At 37.4% G+C, this 18,496-nt stretch overlaps 1 protein-coding gene across 2 annotated transcripts in view; it reads right to left on the reverse strand.

Annotated features, from left to right (window-relative positions):
• KIFAP3 (kinesin associated protein 3) overlaps positions 1-18,496 on the reverse strand; it is a 165,755-nt gene that overhangs the window by 95,081 nt on the left and 52,178 nt on the right. For both annotated transcript variants that reach the window (XM_004425053.2, XM_087437843.1), the window contains exon 10: positions 2,432-2,594. In XM_004425053.2, the coding sequence (XP_004425110.1) occupies positions 2,432-2,594 (163 nt within the window). The remainder of the gene's footprint in view (positions 1-2,431; positions 2,595-18,496) is intronic.

The raw sequence follows: 18,496 nt of genomic DNA on the forward strand, positions 1-18,496 counted from the left end.
ATGATGTTGGTAAGAAAAATAATAGCTAATGTTTATTAAGAAAATACGTGTCAGGTACTGTTCCAAGCACTTTGCATGCAAAACCTCATTTAATCCTCAAAAGAACTTTAAGTTGGTTATAATTATTATCCCCTTTTTAGAGATGAAGAAACCGAATCAGAGTTTGGATAAGAGTTTGCCCGGTGTGACACGGTTAGGAGTAAACAGAGTCATAATTCTAATAAGACAATCTGACTTTAGAAATTGAGCTCTAGAAGAGATGAAAGAAATACCTTATGTATTGAATATTATATCTTATATCCCCAAATTTACTATTTTTTAACAAAATATGAAATAAGTATCCTGTAATTTCCCAAAAATCTCTTTAAAATCATTTATTTTATAAAAGTAGGTGACTGGATACTGAACAAACCAAAGAGACTATGAATTCCTTCATGACAAGGACTATAACTTATTCATCTTCATACACTGAGACTCTGACCTAATGTTTGATACATACTTCTGTTAGATTTATGACAAATGAAGGATCACATGAATTAAATTCAAGGCCTATCAATTTTATTTTAGAGTTTTTCAGTTTCCTCACTAAATGTTTGTATTGCTTTGGTTCCCCAAAAGCAATTTTTTTTTTTTAAAGATTTTATTTATTTATTTTTTCCCCCCCAAAGCCCCAGTAGATAGTTGTATGTCATAGTTGCACATCCTTCCAGTTGCTGTATGTGGGACACGGCCTCACCATGGCCGGAGAAGGGGTGCGTCAGTGCACGCCCGAGATCTGAACCCGGGCCGCCAGCAGCGGAGCGTGCGCACTTAACCGCTAAGCCACGGGGCCGGCCCAGCATTTTTTAATGTATTTTTTTTTATTGATGTCATAATAGTTTATAACATTGTGAGATTCCAGTTGTATATTATTATATGTCAGTCACCATATAAATGCACCCCTTCACCCCTTGTGCCCACTCCCCAACTCACTTCCCCCTGGTAACCACCAAACTGTTCTCTCTGTCTGTGTCCAAAAGCAATTTTTGAAAGCGCTCCTCAGTAGAGTTTCATCTAAAATGTATAATAAAACTCCTGTGCAGTATCTGTGGACTGGCCAATGGAGCAAACATTCTTGGACTGAATAATAGACTAATGATTTTCCTATTATGAGAAAAAGAGTAAGAAATAAGTTTCCTTAAAACTTATTTTTTAAGGGGACTTGGAGAACTGGATTTTTTAATTACAGCTCTGCCTAGTCTACTTAATCATAGTCTACTTAATATAACTATAGGTAGTAGTTTATTATAGTAGTTAAAACATCCAATTTTGGGAGCAGATACACCTGAGTTTGAATTTGAGCTCTGCCTTTTATCAGCTGTGTAATCCTGAGTAAAAATCTCAGATGGGGACTACATGAAATAATGTAAATAAAACACATAGCAAAATGACTGGCATAGTAAACATTCAATAAATGTTACTACTAGTATTATCAAGAAAATAATGATGATGTCATTGAGAGACTGGATTCATAGATATTAGATAGCTAAGAATAAATAATGTTAAATCATTCTACTACTCTTGGTAACTGTTAAAAATATTTGAATATATGGAGAAAGCTACAAAACAAGAATGAAACTGCAGTACTGAAACAAAGGAACAGAGTCTTCAAACATGAGTAAGAATTTATTTTCTGATTAAGAAAGAGAAAAGCATTCCAGGTAGAGGAAAAAAGCAGGTAGATAGGCACTTAGGCATAAAAGAGTTTGTGTAGGGAACTATAAGGGGTTCAGTAAGGTCACAGTACAAAGTATATGTTGGGGAGTAGCAGATGCCTATAAAGACAAACACTAAACAGATCATAAAGGGTTTTCAATACTCTGCTAAGAAGCATGTATGAGAAGCATTATATATGCGCACAGAAGAGTTAACTCTTGAATCCATCCTTACTACAGAGATATCTTATTAATAGCTAAAAGAAAATAATGTATTATAAACTGAATCCTCCAATACAAATATTCTCTAACTCATGCTATATAAAAATGCCCTTTTTTACTTAATGACAAAAAGGATCCCCAAAATGTGTATATTCGTAAGCAGTATTTTAAAAGCATGAGAGAATATAAGAACTTAAATATTTGCTTTTTAAAAAATGCTGAAGAAAAAATAATTTTTCCTTCTTGCTTCCCTGGTAGTACTTTTATATTTTCACTTTTACATAGATAAATGAAGTCAAGAGTTAAAAGTTTCTATTTCATTGCATTCTATAGCACCACGGAAATAGTGGCACATGTCATTTTTCATTCATTCTGTTTACTTTTATTATTAAGTTCTTAATCAAAGAACATATGCAGAATGATTTTTATTCAGCAGACTTTTCAACACAGAGCTTAGTTTTTCAATGATGATGGAAATTCCAAGCAACAGGATCATTAATTTTTAAAAAGCATACCTAGGAGTGCAGTGAGTTTGGGAAGCAGTCCAACTTGTACCATCTTATTCCTCAGCCCTGTGTCAAAGGACAGGTTTAGTAAAAGTCGGAGGGTGATATTCAGCAGATCTTCATGCTCACAAGGTATCATTTTTACCAGTTTTTCAACAATATCCATTTCCACCTATGTAAAATAATAATACAAATGTAGTGAGGTTCTGTTGCATAATGACAAAAAAGATTACAAATAATTATTTTTTCATTGCTTTTACACTGTCTATTTTATAAGTAATTATGTGTTAATCTATATACTCTCATTTTAATCTATAAACTTCTCTAAAATCAATCTTTTGAGGAGAAAAATATATATTTCCATGACATCTTCACTTAATAGCATCAAATGGAAGACAAATTACATTGGGTTATTGAAAACACATTATTGAGCACCACCTACTAAGTGCTAGGCCCTGTGCTAGATCAAACAAGATCTTGTCTTGGCCTTCAAGGGTTCTACAGTCTAAAAAGAGAGCAGAGAAATAGAACAAATAATTAAAATACAATGTGATAAAAATGGAATGCACAAAGTGCCCTGGAAGCAATATGGAAAGAACTACTAAGCTATCTAATAGAACACAAAGGTTTCAAATTAGGAACAGTTTTAAAAAATGTGTAATATTTGCTCTCTGGTTAAGAAAGGCAATGGCAAATCAGGTAGACGAAAAAGCCAGTGGACAAACACTTAAGCAAAAAGAGCTTGTTTGGGGCACTGCAAGTGCTTCGGTAGTATAAAGTCTATGCTGGGGAGTAGCAGGAGCCTATAAAGACAGACATTAGACAGATTACAAAAAGCTTTTAATGTTCTCCTAAGAAGTTTAACCTTATTCTATAGTTAATCGAGTGTCTTGAATCCAGAGGGTGATATGGTCAGACTAGTAGCATAAAGATAAATATATTAATACATAAATAAATATAAACATAAACAACCTACATATGTACACAAAAAAAGACACGAACCAATGAATAAGGGGGACTGTATAAAATAGACTGGAATATGGAGAGATCGAAGTCAGCCACTTAAGAATATATTGCATTAGACAGGTGGGATGGGATTTGGGTCTAAATCAAAGAAAGGACAAAGAGGATGAATAGGAAAGAATAATTTGAGAGGTGTTTAGGAGATATAGTCAAAGCATTTGAATAAGAAGTGAAGAGAAAGCATTGAAGATGACTTTCAGTTTTTTGGCTTGGTCAATGTGTTAGGGGTCCCAAGACTACCCCCAGGTTCAGCAATTTGCTTAGGAGGATTCACAAGACTCAGCCATGACTCACAAGCCTCACGACCATGATTTATTACAGTGAAAGGATGAACAGTAAAATCAGAAAAGGGAAAAGGCACATGGAGGCAAAGTCCAGAAGAAATTATGGGTAAGCTTCCTAGAATCCTCTCCCGATAGAGCCACACAAGACATGCTCCAGCATTGAACTGAGACTGCAACTCAACGCCCAAGGTTTTTTGTTTTGTTTTTTTATTTGTTTTGTGAGGAAGATTAGCTGTGAGCTAACATCTATTGCCAATCCTCCTCATTTTGCGGAGGAAGATTGGCCCTGAGCTAACAGCTGTGCCCATCTTCCGCCATTTTATGTGGGACGCCTGCCACAGCACGGCTTGATAAGCAGTGCATAGGTCCACGCCCAGGATCGAACCCGCAAACCCCCCAGGAAGCCAAGCCGGAGCGCGCGAACCCAATCACTACGCCACCAGGCTGGCCCCAATGCCGGAGGGTTTTTTCTTTTTTTAATTTTTTTTTTTTTTTTTTTGAGGGAGATTGGCCCTGTGCAAACATCTGTTGCCAATCTTCCTCTTTTTCTTTTTTCTCCCTGGAGCCCTAGTACATAGCTGTGTATCATAGTTGTCGAGTTGTGGCTCTTATATGTGGGATGCTGCCTTAGGATGGCCTGATGAGCCGTGAGTAGATCCTTACTCAGGGTCCGAAAGAGTGAACCCCAGGCCACCGAAGCAGAACGAGCGAACTTAACTGCTATGCCACTGGGCCGGCCCCAATGCCCAAGGTTTTTATTGGGGGCTAGTCACATAGAAACCCTCTGCCTAGAACAAACTAAAATTCCAGACTCCCTGAAGGAAAGCAGGAGTTTAGCATAAACCACACTGCTTGTGCAAACAGTTTAGGCACAGTAAACTACACTTATCAATTAGGGAATAGTGGGAAAACTCCTGAAATCCAACTTCTCAGACACCGGCCAAGGGTCAACCCCCTGTCAACCCTCTCAGGTCCCTTTTCTACACAGTCAATAAGATGGAGGTAAGTGTCATTAATTAAGATCTGTACATTGAAAAACAAGTGTAGAACAAGGAGGGCAAAAAAATATTTTAATTTTTGTCATGTTTAATTTGAGGTGATATTCAGTGGACATTTGGAAAATCTTATAAAACTTAGGAGAGAAGCTGGGCTACGAGTAATAGTTGAAACTCTATGACAGTGGTCAACAACTAGGGCTAGTGGGTCTAATCTGACCCACCAGGTGTTTTCATACAACCGAAGTGCCAAAAACGGTTTTTGACTTCTACATTTTTAAATGGGTGAAAAAAAATCAAATGAAGAATAATATTTCATGACACATGAAAATTATTTGAAATTCATATTTCAGTTTCCATAAATAAAGTTTCATTGGAATACAGCCATTCTCATTTTTTTTTTTTTTTTGCGAGGAAGATCGGCCCTGAGCTAACATCTGCCAATCCTCCTCTTTTTGCTGAGGAAGACTGGCCCTGGGCTGACATCCATGCCCATCTTCCTCTACTTCATATGGGACGCTGGCACAGCATGGTCTGACAGCCGTGCGTCAGTGCGCGCCCGGGATCCGCGGCCGGGATCCAAACTGGCGAACCCCGGGACGCCACAGAGGAGCACGTGCACTTAACCGCTTGTGCCAGGGGGCCGGCCGCCATTCTCCTTTTTTAATAGACTGTCCATGCTTGCAATCACGCTACAACAGCAGAGTTGAGTAGTTTAGACAGGGACTGTATGAAATACAAGGCTTAAAATACTGACTAGCCATTTACAGAAAAAGATTGTTGACCCCTACTCTAGAAGATTACGAAATTGTTTCAAGAGAGGTTGTTTTAGAGCGAGAAATCACAGAGGACAGAACTTATTTGCTAATGTCAGCTCTGTATTCATATTTCTTAAGATAGCAATCAGAAAAATTTGGTTATAAAAATATCTCACGTTTTTCTTACAAAGTGATGGCTAAAAAGAACAGAAATTCTATAAAACTTCATATTTTTTGGTTAATTACCAAAAGATTTATAAATAATCTTGCTCTACTTTTTCTTTTATTGGAAATCTAAAGCATTTATTTACACCACCCTTTCCATATCTTTATTGTAATCTTTCTCTGACCTCATAAAAATCACATTAATAATTGAGCCCTCAATATTCTTTTTTCCTTTCATTTCATGCAAAGGAGTAAATGTAAATTTTGTTTCTAAACATTAAATTTACAAACTAACAATGATTTTTCCTTCAGATCTCCATCTACACTCCATGGGCACACTGTAGTCATATCCTAGAGCTCTTCATGAAAAAGTACTAATCCATCTCCAAAGATTCTCTAATTTTGGTTCTCCCTTTCTCCTAATTTAGTCTTCTAAGCTGGCTGAGTCAATCATTTATTTGTTAACTTCTTACAACAATTTCTACAGAGGCCAGTGACAAATGTTTGTCACATTTATACAAAATTATAATTCTGTCACACTAGCTTCACTGATTACAGTGAATAACTTCTTTTCCAGCTTTATTTATTTATTCATTCAACAAATATTTCTTAACTAAGTCCTGAGTACATATTGGTGAACAAAAAAGAAATGGTTCCTGTCTTCATGTAGTTTATATTCTAGAGGAAGTGAAATACAGTAAAGAAACAATTATACAGTTATTTAATTGTACTTCTATAACTAGTATATGTAAGAAAACAACATGGCAGCATGAGAGAATGTAGAGTGGACCTGGTATAATCTCAGTGTGAGGAGCTGTCAAGGAAGGCTTCTCTGAGGAAAAATAATCTTCCAGATGAAGAGAAGTTATCTGAAGTTAGGTGAAGAGACAAAGGAAAGGGTGGTCCAGATGGGAAAAAAAACAGCATGTACAAAAGGGCCTGAGGTGAGATGGGAAACACAGCATTCAAAGAGCTCTTTAAAAACTGTCATTCTGACTACATCGTGGAAAATGTACTAGAAGGAGGCAATAATAGAAATAGATTAATTTAAATGCTATGGAAGTTAGTGATTAAGAAAAGTGGGCAGAACCTCAAACTTGCCCTTAGGATGTAAAAATCCGGAAAGGATGTGGTTCCCACCCTACATGCAAGAAAAATCCAGATACAAAATCATAACTTAAAAAAAACCAACAACCCATCAGAGAGCTGAGGTTGCAGGGATATTAACAGGCCTGAAATATAAGAAAAATTGGAACTCCCAAAGAGACAAGTGTCACGAGCATTCCTTTATATTGGGCAGAGCACTGGAGGAAATGAAAGTTGCCACAGAAGCAGGTAACAAGATTGCACAAAAAAATTTTAAACAAATTGCTAAAGGCCAAGTGTGAAGTAGCCTAAGACTATAGCACCCTGAAGCTGCAGATGCTCAGGGAGCTTGCAACCACTTGAAAGCTTCTTTTTTTTTTTTTTTTAAATTTTATTTATTTATTTCTCCCCACAAAGCCCCAGTAGATAGTTCTATGTCATAGCTGCACATCCTTCTATTTGCTGTATGTGGGACATGGCCTCAGCATGGCCGGAGAAGCGGTGTATCAGTGCGCGCCCGGGATCCGAACCCGGGCTGCCAGCAGCGGAGCACGCGCACTTAACCGCTAAGCCACGGGGCCGGCCCTTGAAAGCTTCTTTCCAAGGACCTTATCAGGTCACAAGAAAAACTGGGGACAGGACAGGAAATGGAAGAAAACTTCCCCTCAGTAGCATGTGCCTAGGAGAGGGGTACAGCTGTCACTGGGGAAAAGGCATAAAATCCTGTCCAGATATTTCCCCTCTATATCCCTTAAAAAAACAAAAGACTTAAGTCTCTTAGGGAAGTACAGCAAACCTTGTGATATCTAAAGCACAGGTGAACACCCACTGCAGCTGGGGAAAAGAAACAGAAAAAAATCCAGAGAAGAGGGTTTGACAGGATGACTTAGGAAGCCCCACCATTGAGAACCATGGACAAAGGACAAGCCTAAGACTAGCCTAAGGCTAAATCAGAACAAGAAAGAAAGTCTCCTTTCTTCCCCACTCCCTGCCTCTGGCACCGAATTAGCAAAAGCCAAGTAACAAATAATGCAGTATATTTCTGGGGGAGGGTTAAAATGAGGAGAAAGATTCTCTTTGAGGCACATGCATATTGGGAAAGCCTGAAGTGGAGGATGAAACATGAACACTGAGAAAAACCCTCTGGCAACCAATACCCCACCAAAGACAAGGCAATGCCAGATGAATTTGAAGTTGATAGTGCATGAAGGGTAAACAAAATACAGCTAAACTTCTGACAAGAATAAGTTAATTCCCCACATTAAAGGCCTAGAAAAAAAGGTCTTCCCATTTCCAGACATAAACAATATTTATCTCAGTCTTTACTAATCTACACATCATGTCTAGCTTTCAACCAAAAATTATAATACATGAAAGAACAAGGAAATAATCCATTGATAAACAGATAAGGCAATCAATAGAACCAGATTCAGATATAATTATCAGACAGAGAATTTAAAATAACTATGATTAATATGTTAAAGGATCTAACAGAAAACATGGATAACATGAATAAACAGATAAAGAATTTCACAGACAAAGAGATAATAAAGGAATTAAATGGAAATGCTAAAAACACACACATAATACAGAGATAAAGAAAACCTTCAATGGGCTCATTAGTAAAATTGATATAAGCTAATAATAAGTAAACCTAGAGGCAGGTCAATAGAAATTTTCCAAACTGAACCAAAAAGAAAGAAAGAAAGAAAAATGAAAAGAACAAAACACAGTAACATAGCATCTGGGAGCCATGACACTATATCAAATGGACTAACACGTATAAAGCCAGTAGGAGAAGAGAGACAGAATGGGACAGAAGAAATACTTGAAGAGATAATGGCTGAGGATTTTCCAAAAGCAATGAAAGACATTAAACCACAGATACAAGCTCAGAGAACACCAAGTAGAATACAACACACACACACACATCTAGACAAATATTCAAACTGCTGAAAACCAAAGATAAAATCTTGGAGGTAGGCAGAAAATCAAAGACTCATTATATACACAGGAGGAAAAATAAGAATTACATCAGACTTCTTATCAAATCTATGCAAGCCAGAAAACAATGGTGTGATATTTATAAAGTATGTCAACTTAGAATTCTGAATTCACTGAAAATATCTTCCAAAAATCAAACATAAAACCAAAAGCTGGTTCTTTGATAATATCAATAATATCGATAAACCAATAACCCATAAAAAAACAGAAGAAACAAATTACCAATATCAATAATGAAACAGGGAAAATAACTTCAGACCTTCAAATATTAAAGACATAAGGGAAGAGTACAAAAAATTTTATGCCATACATTTGACAACACAGATGAAATGGATAAATTCCTTGAAAGATACAAACTACAAAGCTAGCACTCAAAAAGAAATAGATAAGCTGAATAGTCTTATAGGTATTAAAGAATTCAAAGAAAACTCCAGGCCCAGGTGACTTTTTTTTACTGGTGAATTCTATTAAACATTTAAGTAGAAATAATACCAATTCTACACAAACCCTTCCAGAAAAATTGAAGAGAGAATGCTTCCTAACTTATTCTATGAGGCCACAGTTATCTTAATAGCAAAACTAGACCGAGACATTATAAGAAAACTATAAACTAGTAATCCCTCATAAACATAGATTAGCTAATCAAATCTAGCAATATATAAAAAGGCAATATATCATGATCAAGTAGTGTTTATCCCCTGAAAGCAAGACTGGCTCAACATTGGAAAGTCAATCAATGCAATTCACTATATCAACAATCTAAAGAAGAAAAACCATGTGATCATCTCAATTGATGAAGAAAAGGCATCTGACAAAATCTAACATCCATTCATGATAAAAAGTCTTGGCAAACTAGAAACAGAACAGAACTTACTTAAACTTATAGAGTATCTACAAAAAACCTAGATAACACTACACTTAATAGTAAAAGACACAGCTTTCCTCTTAAGATCAGTAACAAGGTAGAGGTGTCTACTCACAGCATTCCTTTTTAACATCATAGTAGAGGACCTATCCAATACAATAAGGCAAAATAAATAAATAAATAAATAAATAGCAAAAGTACACAGATTAGAATGGAAGAAATACAACTTTTTATTTACAGATACTTAATCGTCCACTTAGAAAATCCCCAGGAATCTACAAAAGCCACTACAACTAAAAAATGAATTTAGCCAGGTCACAAGACACAAGGTCAATATGCATAAATCTGCCTTTCTATATAAACTATAACCAACAACAGGAAACTGATAATTTCTTTTCTAAAAACTACCCTTTATAATGGTAAAACACTTAGTATAAATCTAACAAAATATGTGCAAAATATGTATGCTAAAAACTACAAAATGGGGGCTGGCCCAGTGGCGTAGTGTTTAAGTTCCCACGCTGCACATCAGCAGCCCCGGGGTTCGCAGGTTCAGATCCCTGGCACGGACCTACGCACTGCTTATCAAGCCATGCTATGGCAGCGTCCCATACAAAGTAGAGGAAGATGGGCACGGATGCTAACCCAGGGACAATCTTCTTCAGTAAGAAAAGAGGAGGACTGGCAACAGATGTTAGCTCAGGGCTAATACTCCTCAAAAAAAAACTGAAAAGAAAAAAGAAAAAGTACAAAATGATGGAAGAAATCAAGAAGATCTAAATAAATGGAGAGCTATACCATGTCCATGATTGGAAAATCCAATATGGTTAACATATTGAATTCTGCGAATAGATTCAATGCAATTCCAATCAAGATTCCAGGATTTTTTTTGTTTTAAGAAAGAGACTAGTTGATTCTAAAAGTATATGGAAAGTAAAGGATCTGAAACAGCCAGAATAATTTTGAGAAAGAATAACTACATTTGAGGCCTTTACACTATGTGATTTCAAGACTTACTATAAAGCTACAGTAATCAAGACTAAGATGTATTGGCAAAAGCACAGACACATGGATCAAAGGAATAGGAGAGAGAGTCCAAAAACAGAACCACACATACAGAGCTAACTGATTTTCAACAAAGGTAGAAAGGGAATTTCAAGAGGGTGCAAAGGAATTTTAGTCTTTTCAACAACTGGTGCTGGAACAATTGGACATTCATATTCAAAACGAATCCTGATCCATACCTTGCACCACATAAAAAAATTAACTAAAAATGGATGGATCATTGACTAAAACAAAAACAGCAAAAACAACAACACAAACCTTATAAAACTTCTCACAGAAAACATGGGAAGAAATTTTGTGACCTTGAATTAGGCAAAGATTTCTTAGATACAACACCAAAATACAATCCATTAAATTTTTTTTTCAATATACTAGACTTCATAACAATTAAAACATTCTATCTTCATAGGAGAATAAAAAGACCAGCCATACAAAAGGAGAAAATACTTGCAAAACATATAATTGATAAAAGACTCATATTCAAAATATAAAAAGAACTCTCAAAACTTAATAAGAAAATGAGCAACCTAAAGAATATATATCCTCTTTGTTGTTGTTCTTAAAATCATATTCTAATATGACTTATTTCCTTTTTGTTATATTTTATTAATATAAGAAATAGGAAAACCCAATTTAAATCAATTGAAAAATTTTTAAAGCAAACTAAATTTTCTTTAAAATATATAACTAAAGAAAAACGTCAGTATTAGTTCACATGTTCAACAGTAAAATGAACACTTTATTTAAATATATAATACAACCTCACAAACAGATCAGCCATCCCTCCCCTCCACCCATTTTAAATAAAATTGCCACAGGCTTCTTCTGTTACTAATTATAATAAGTAAGATTTTTCTTTTGAAAAAGCAAGAGTACACACTGGTTGTTATAGCAAACTTAATAATAAAGTAACCTGGAGAGATTTTTTATTAATATGTATTTCCATTGCAGAGAATGGAATGTAAAATATGTGCTATGTGGTCCAATTGGATGGTTGAACACAAGACACAGCCTTCTAATCATGTCTTTCTGGTTGATGAAGGTCCAACCCCAAAAGCTAAATTTAGTAATCGTCTCAACATGCAACGCCCTCTCAATTCTATGTCTATAAAATGGAATTTATAGTTAATTAATACTTGTATTAAACATTCTATATAAAGTGCCAGTTTATCAACAATCTATCAGCAAATTTATTTCAGCCTTTAAGTAATTCTTTTTCAGTGTTTCTGGACACCATTTAAAAAATTACTTATACTTAACCTTGCTAAAAATTTTTTTTTAAGCATAGATTAAAAAAAATTTTGCCCTGGAGGCAGAGAGAAAGAGTAGGAAGCCAAATACCTGGAGATATTTCCTTGAGCAAATTACCTAATCTCTCTGATCCTCTGCTATTTCATCTTCAAACTTAGGAGATAATTCACTACATCCAGACATAAATGTAAGGGCCAGTCAAGATCTAAAAATTCTGATTCTAGGGGCTAGCCTGGTGGCACAGTGGTTAGGTTCACGCGCTCCACTTCAGCAGCCTGGGGTTTATAGGTTCAGATCCCAGGTACGGACCTACACACTGCTTATCAAGACATGCTGTGGGGATGTCCCATATAAAGTAGAGGAAGATGGGCACAGATGTTAGCCCAGGGCCAATCTTCCTCATCAAAAAAGAGGAGGATTGCTAAAAGACACTAGCACAGGGTTAATCATCCTCAAAAAAAAAAAAAGCTTCAAGGGGGAGAAGTCAAGATGGCGGCGTAGGCAGACTCTGAATTCACCTCTTCCTGCGGACACAGCCAATTTACAACTACTCTTAGAAAAATTACCCCTGAGAGAGAATTGAAAACTGGATAAGAGGAACTCCTGCAACAAATGACAATCCTAATTGAGGTGGAAGAGGCAGAAATTCCCTTCTGGAGAGCAAAAACACCACCTTCACAAGCCACAGTGCTTCACAGCCACCCAGGATCAGCCCAAAGGTACACAGCCTTCCCTGGAGGAGTGGGGCCCTGAGCCAGGGAGCACTCCCGCTACAGGCATTTTTTGGACCCAGCACAACTGAGACGAGTGGCATAATGTCTGACTTTGCTTGCTACTAAAACATTGGGGAGTACCCCCAGAACAGCTGGTTCACAAAGAAATTAAAACGGGCTCTTAAAGGGCCTACACACAAACTCACCCGTTTCAGAAAGCTACCCAAAATCACCAGAAAGAAAGGTGCACAGCCCTTTGGTGAAAAGAGACTCACCTGATAGGCTCTGAGTGCATCTCGGTGAGAGGTGAGACCTCAGTGTCCCAGGGATTGGGACATTGGTGGCAACCATTCTTGTGACCTGGTATGGGCGTGCTGACACAGGCGCTGGCAGACGCCATTGGAGTTCACCCTGTGGCCTGCTAGTCCAGGGTCTGCCCCACGGACGAGAGCACCAATTTAATCCGGCTCAAGCAGATCAGGCAGCCCACCCTAGGGACTGGGCCCACCCAACAACAAGCCCTCGGGCAACTTGTGGGACTGCTAAGGGAGCTGCCTGAATTCTCCGCAGCCTGGCGACTGGGTCCACCTCTGTGGGGCAGGGTGTGTGCAAGGAGTGGTTGGAGAGTATGGGGTGGTGGTGGAATGTGTGGGGCTCCCACCTTGGAGAGACTGGGTCCACTTCAGGAGATCAGGGCATGTGCACAGGGCAGGACTGTGGTGACTGTGTGTGTGGACCTGTGGGCGGTGGGGCTTGTCAGCTGCAGAAGACTTGTGCTTCTCAAAGAGCCACATAGGGGGTTGGCTCCACCTTCCAAAGCCTGAAACAATTGGGTGCTCCCCTGCCTGGGGCCAGCTCCACCCAGCTGCAATCCTGAGAGAGTTGACAAGAGACCTAAAGCCTCGAGGCTTATAGCAATTGTAAGCCCCTGAGCCTAACAACCTGCCATGCTGGGGGCCTATTCACTAAATAGAAATACAGCAACAGGAATGTGCTATTAGACCTTGCACCAAACTGTGCTGGGGCTCCCCACACCTGATAAAGAGACTGAAGGGCCCACAACAACTACAAGCAGCTGAGCATTACAACCAGCTGGCCAGGGGGACAGCTCAGCCTCCCTGGGCACCTACACGAAGAGCAACCCCGCCACAACAGAAAAACACATGTAGCCCACACAGGTGTCACTCCTGGAACATTTGGAACAGAGGGAAGCACACTGCTGGGCCTCATAAGGCATCACTTACATAAGGTCACCTCTCTGAGAGCAGGAGACGTAGCTGACCTACCTAATACATAGACACAAGCACAGGGAAAGAGGCAAAATGAGGAGGCAAAGGAATACGTTCCACGTAAGGGAACAGGACAAAACCCCAGAAAAGGAACCAAGTGAAACAGAAATGAGAAACCTACCTGAAAGAGAGTTCAAACAAAGAGTGTTAAGGATGCTCGCTGATCTTGGGAGAAGAATGGATGAACTCAGTGAGAACATCAACAAAGAAAGGAAGATATAAAAAAGAGTCAATCAGAAATGAAGAATACAATACTGCAAATGAAAAATTCACTAGAGGGACTCAAAAGCAGAGTAGAGGAAACAGAATAACGGATCTGTGAGCTGGAGGAAAGACTAGAATAAATCACCCAAGCTGAACAGATAAAAGAAAAAAGAATTAAAAAGAGTGAGGACAGTCTAAGGGACCTCTGGGACAACATCAAGCACACTAACATCCATATTATAGGTGTCCCAGAAGGAGAAGAGTGAGACAAAGGGGCAGAGAATCTATTTGAAGAAATAATAGCTGAAAACTTCCCTAACCTAAGGAAGGAAACAGACATCCAGGTACAGGAAGCACAGAGAGCACCAAACAAGATAAACCCAAAGAGGCCCACACCAAAACACATCACAATTAAAATGTCCAGAATTAAAGATAAAGAGAGAATCCTAAAAGCCACAGGAGAAAGACAAGTTACATACAAAGGAAACCCCATAAGGCTATCAGCTGACTTCTCAGCAGAAACCTTACAGGCTAGAAGAGAGTGGTACGATACATTTAAAGTGCTAAAAGGAAAAAACCTACAGCAAAGAATATTCTACCCAGTGAGGTTCTCATTCAAAATGGAAGGAGAGATAAAGCTTCCCAGACAAGGAAAAATTAAAGGAGTTTGTCACCAAGAAAGCAGTACTACAAGAAATGCTAAAGGGACTTATTTAAGGGGAAAAGAAAAGACCACAAATAGGAAAAATTATCTATTTCCATGATAAGAGGGTAATGGATACAAATGCACAAAAAAAGAGGTTAGATATAATATCAAAAACATAAAATGTGGAAGGAGGGGAGTTAAAGAATAGAGCTTTCAGACAGAAGTCAAACTAAAGAGACTATCAACTTAACATAGACTCTTGTACACATAGGTTACTATATATGAACCCCGTGGTAATCACAAACCAGAAACCTATAATAAATACACAAATAACTAAGAGAAAGGAACCCAAATATAATACTAAAGAAAGCCATCAAACCACAGGAGAAGACAGCAAAAGAAGAAGAAAGGAACAGAGAAGAACTACTAAAACACCGAGAAAAAAAAAGTTAAAAAATGGCAGTAAGTACATACTTATCAACAGCTACTGTAAACGTCAATGGACAAAATGCTCCAATTAAAAGGCATAGGGTGGCTGACTGGATAAAAAAACAAGACCCATATATGTGCTGCATACAAGAAACACACTTCAGACCTAAAGACGCTCACAAAGTGAAAGTAAAACAATGGAAAAAGATACTCCATGCTAATGGTAATGAGAAGAAATCCGGGGTAGCAATACTCATATCAGACAAAATAGACTTTAAAACAAAAACTGTAAAAAGAGACAAAGAAGGGCACTACATGATGATCAAGGGAACAATCCAACAAGGGGATATAACACTTGTAAATATCTATGCACTCAACACAGGAGCACCTAAATATATAAAGCAATTATTAACAGACATAAAAAGAGAAATAGACAGTAACAGTAGGGGACTTTAACACTCCACTTACACCAATGGATAGATCATCCAAACAGAAGATCAATAAGGAAACACTGGACTTAAATGACACACTAGAACAGAGGGACCTAGTAGATATATACAGAACATTCCATCCAAAAACCAAAGAATACACATTCTTTTCAAATGCATATGGAACATTCTCCAGGACTGATCACATATTAGGCCACAAAACAAGTCTCCATAAATTGAAGAAGACTGAAATAATACCAAGTATCTTTTCTGACCACAACGGTATGAAACTAGAAATCAACTATAGGAAGAAAATCAGAAAAGCCAAAAATATGTGGAGATTAAACAAAATGCTACTGAGCAACAACTGGGTCAACAAAGAAATCAAAGGAGAAATCAAAAAATACTTGGAGACAAATGAAAGTGAAAATACGACATGCCAGAATTTATGGGATACGGCAAAAGCAGTTCTAAGAGGGAAGTTTATAGCAATACAGGCCTATCTCAACAAACAAGAAAAATCTCAAATAAACAATCTAACAATGCACCTAAAGGAACTGGAAAAAGAAGAACAAGCAAAGCCCAAAATCAGTAGAAGAAGGGAAATAATAAAAATCAGAGCAGAAATAAATGAAATAGAGACTAAAAAAAAATAGAAAAAATTAATAAAACCAATAGCTGGTTCTTTGAAAAGATAAACAAAATTCACAAACCTTTACCTAGAATCATCAAGGAAAAAAGAGAGACGGCTCAAATAAGTAAAATCAGAAATGAAAGAGGAGAAATTACAACGGACACCTCAGAAATACAAAAGATTATAAAAGAATACTATGAAAAGCTATTTGCCAACCAATTGGACAATCTGGAAGAAATGGATAAATTCTTAGTATCATACAAGCTTCCACAACTGGATCAAGAAGAAATAGAGAATTTGAATAGATCAACCACCAGTAAGGAGATCGAAACAGTAATCAAAAACCTCCCCAAAAATATAAGTCCAGGACCAGACAGATTTCCTGGTGAATTCTACCAAACATTCAAAGAAGATTTAATACCTATCCTTTTCAAACTCTTCCAAAAAATTGAGGAGGGGGGGAATCTCCCTAACTCATTCTACCAAGCCAACATTACCCAGATACCAAAACCAGACAAGGACAATACATAAAAGAAAATTATAGGCCAATATCACTGATGAACGTCGATGCAAAAAACCTCAACAAAATACTAGCAAATCGCATACAATAATATATTAAAAAGATTATACACCATGATCAGGTGAGATTTACTCCAGGGATGCAGGGATGTTTCAACATTGGCAAATCAATCGTGATACACCACATTAATAAAATGAAGAATAAAAATCGCATGATCATCTCAATAGATGCAGAGAAAGGATTTGACAAGATACAGCATCCATTTATGATAAAAACTCTGAATAAAATGGGTAAAGAAGGAAAGCACTTCAACATAATAAAGGCCATATATGACAAACCCACAGCTAATATCATCCTCAATGGTGAAAAAGTGAAAGCTATCCCTCTAAGAACAGGAACCAGACAAGGATGCCCACTCTCACCACTCCTATTTAACATAGTTTTGGAAGTCCTAGGCAGAGCAATCACGCAAGCAAAAGAAATAAAAGGGATCCCAACTGGAAAGGAAGAAGTGAAACTGTCACTATGTGCAGATGACAGGATTTCATATACAGAAAACCCTAAAGAATCCACCAAAAAACTTTTAGAAGCGATAAACGAATACAGTAAAGTTGCAGGATACAAAATCAACATACAAAAATCAGTTGCATTTCTGTACACTAACAATGAAGTAGCAGAAAGAGAAATTAAGAATACAATCCCATTTACAATTGCAACAAGAAGACTAAAATACCTAGGAATAAACTTAACCAAAGAGGTGAAAGATCTGTACACTGAAAACTATAAAACATTGTTGAAAGAAATTGAAGAAGATACAAAGAAATGAAAAGATATTCTGTGTTCTTGGATTGGAAGAATTAACATAGTTAAGATGTCCATACTTCCTACAGCAATCTATAGATTCAATGCAATCCCTATCAAAGTTCCAACGACATTTTTCACAGAAATAGAACAAAGAATCCTAAAATTTATATGGAACAACAAAAGACCCCAAACAGCTAAAGGAATCCTGAGAAAAAAGAACAAAGTTGGAGGTATCACACTCCTTGATTTCAAAATATACTACAAAGCTACAGTAACCAAAACAGCGTGATACTGGCACAAAAACAGACACACAGATCAATGGAATAGAACCGAAAGCCCAGAAATAAACCCACACATCTATGGACAGCTAATCATCGACAGAGGAGCCAAGAACATACAATGGAGAGAGGAAAGTCTCTTCAACAAATGGTGTTGGGAAAACTGACAGCCACATGCAAAAAAATGAAAGTAGACCATTACCTTTCACCATACACAAAAACTAACTCCAAATGGATTAAAGACTTGAATGTAAGACCTGACACCATGAAACCTCTAGAAGAAAACATAGGCAGTACGCTCTTTGACATTGGTCTTAGCAACCTATTTTCAAGCACCATGTCTGACCAGGCAAGAGAAACAAGAGAAAAAATAAACAAATGGGACTACATCAAACTAAAAGGCTTCTGCACAGCAAAGGAAACCATCAACAAAACGAAAAGACAACCTAACAATTGGGAGAAGATATTTGCAAACCATACATCTGATAAGTGGTTAATCTCCAAAATATATAAAGAACTGATGCATCTCAACAACAAAAAAACTAACAACCCAATTAAAAAATGGGCAAAAGAGCTGAACAGACATTTCTCCAAAGAAGATATACAGATGGCCAACAGACACATGAAAAGATG

This window comes from Ceratotherium simum, chromosome 2, assembly GCF_057802395.1.
Source record: "Ceratotherium simum simum isolate JZ-2026a chromosome 2, ASM5780239v1, whole genome shotgun sequence".
In the NCBI taxonomy this organism is placed as follows: domain Eukaryota; kingdom Metazoa; phylum Chordata; class Mammalia; order Perissodactyla; family Rhinocerotidae; genus Ceratotherium; species Ceratotherium simum.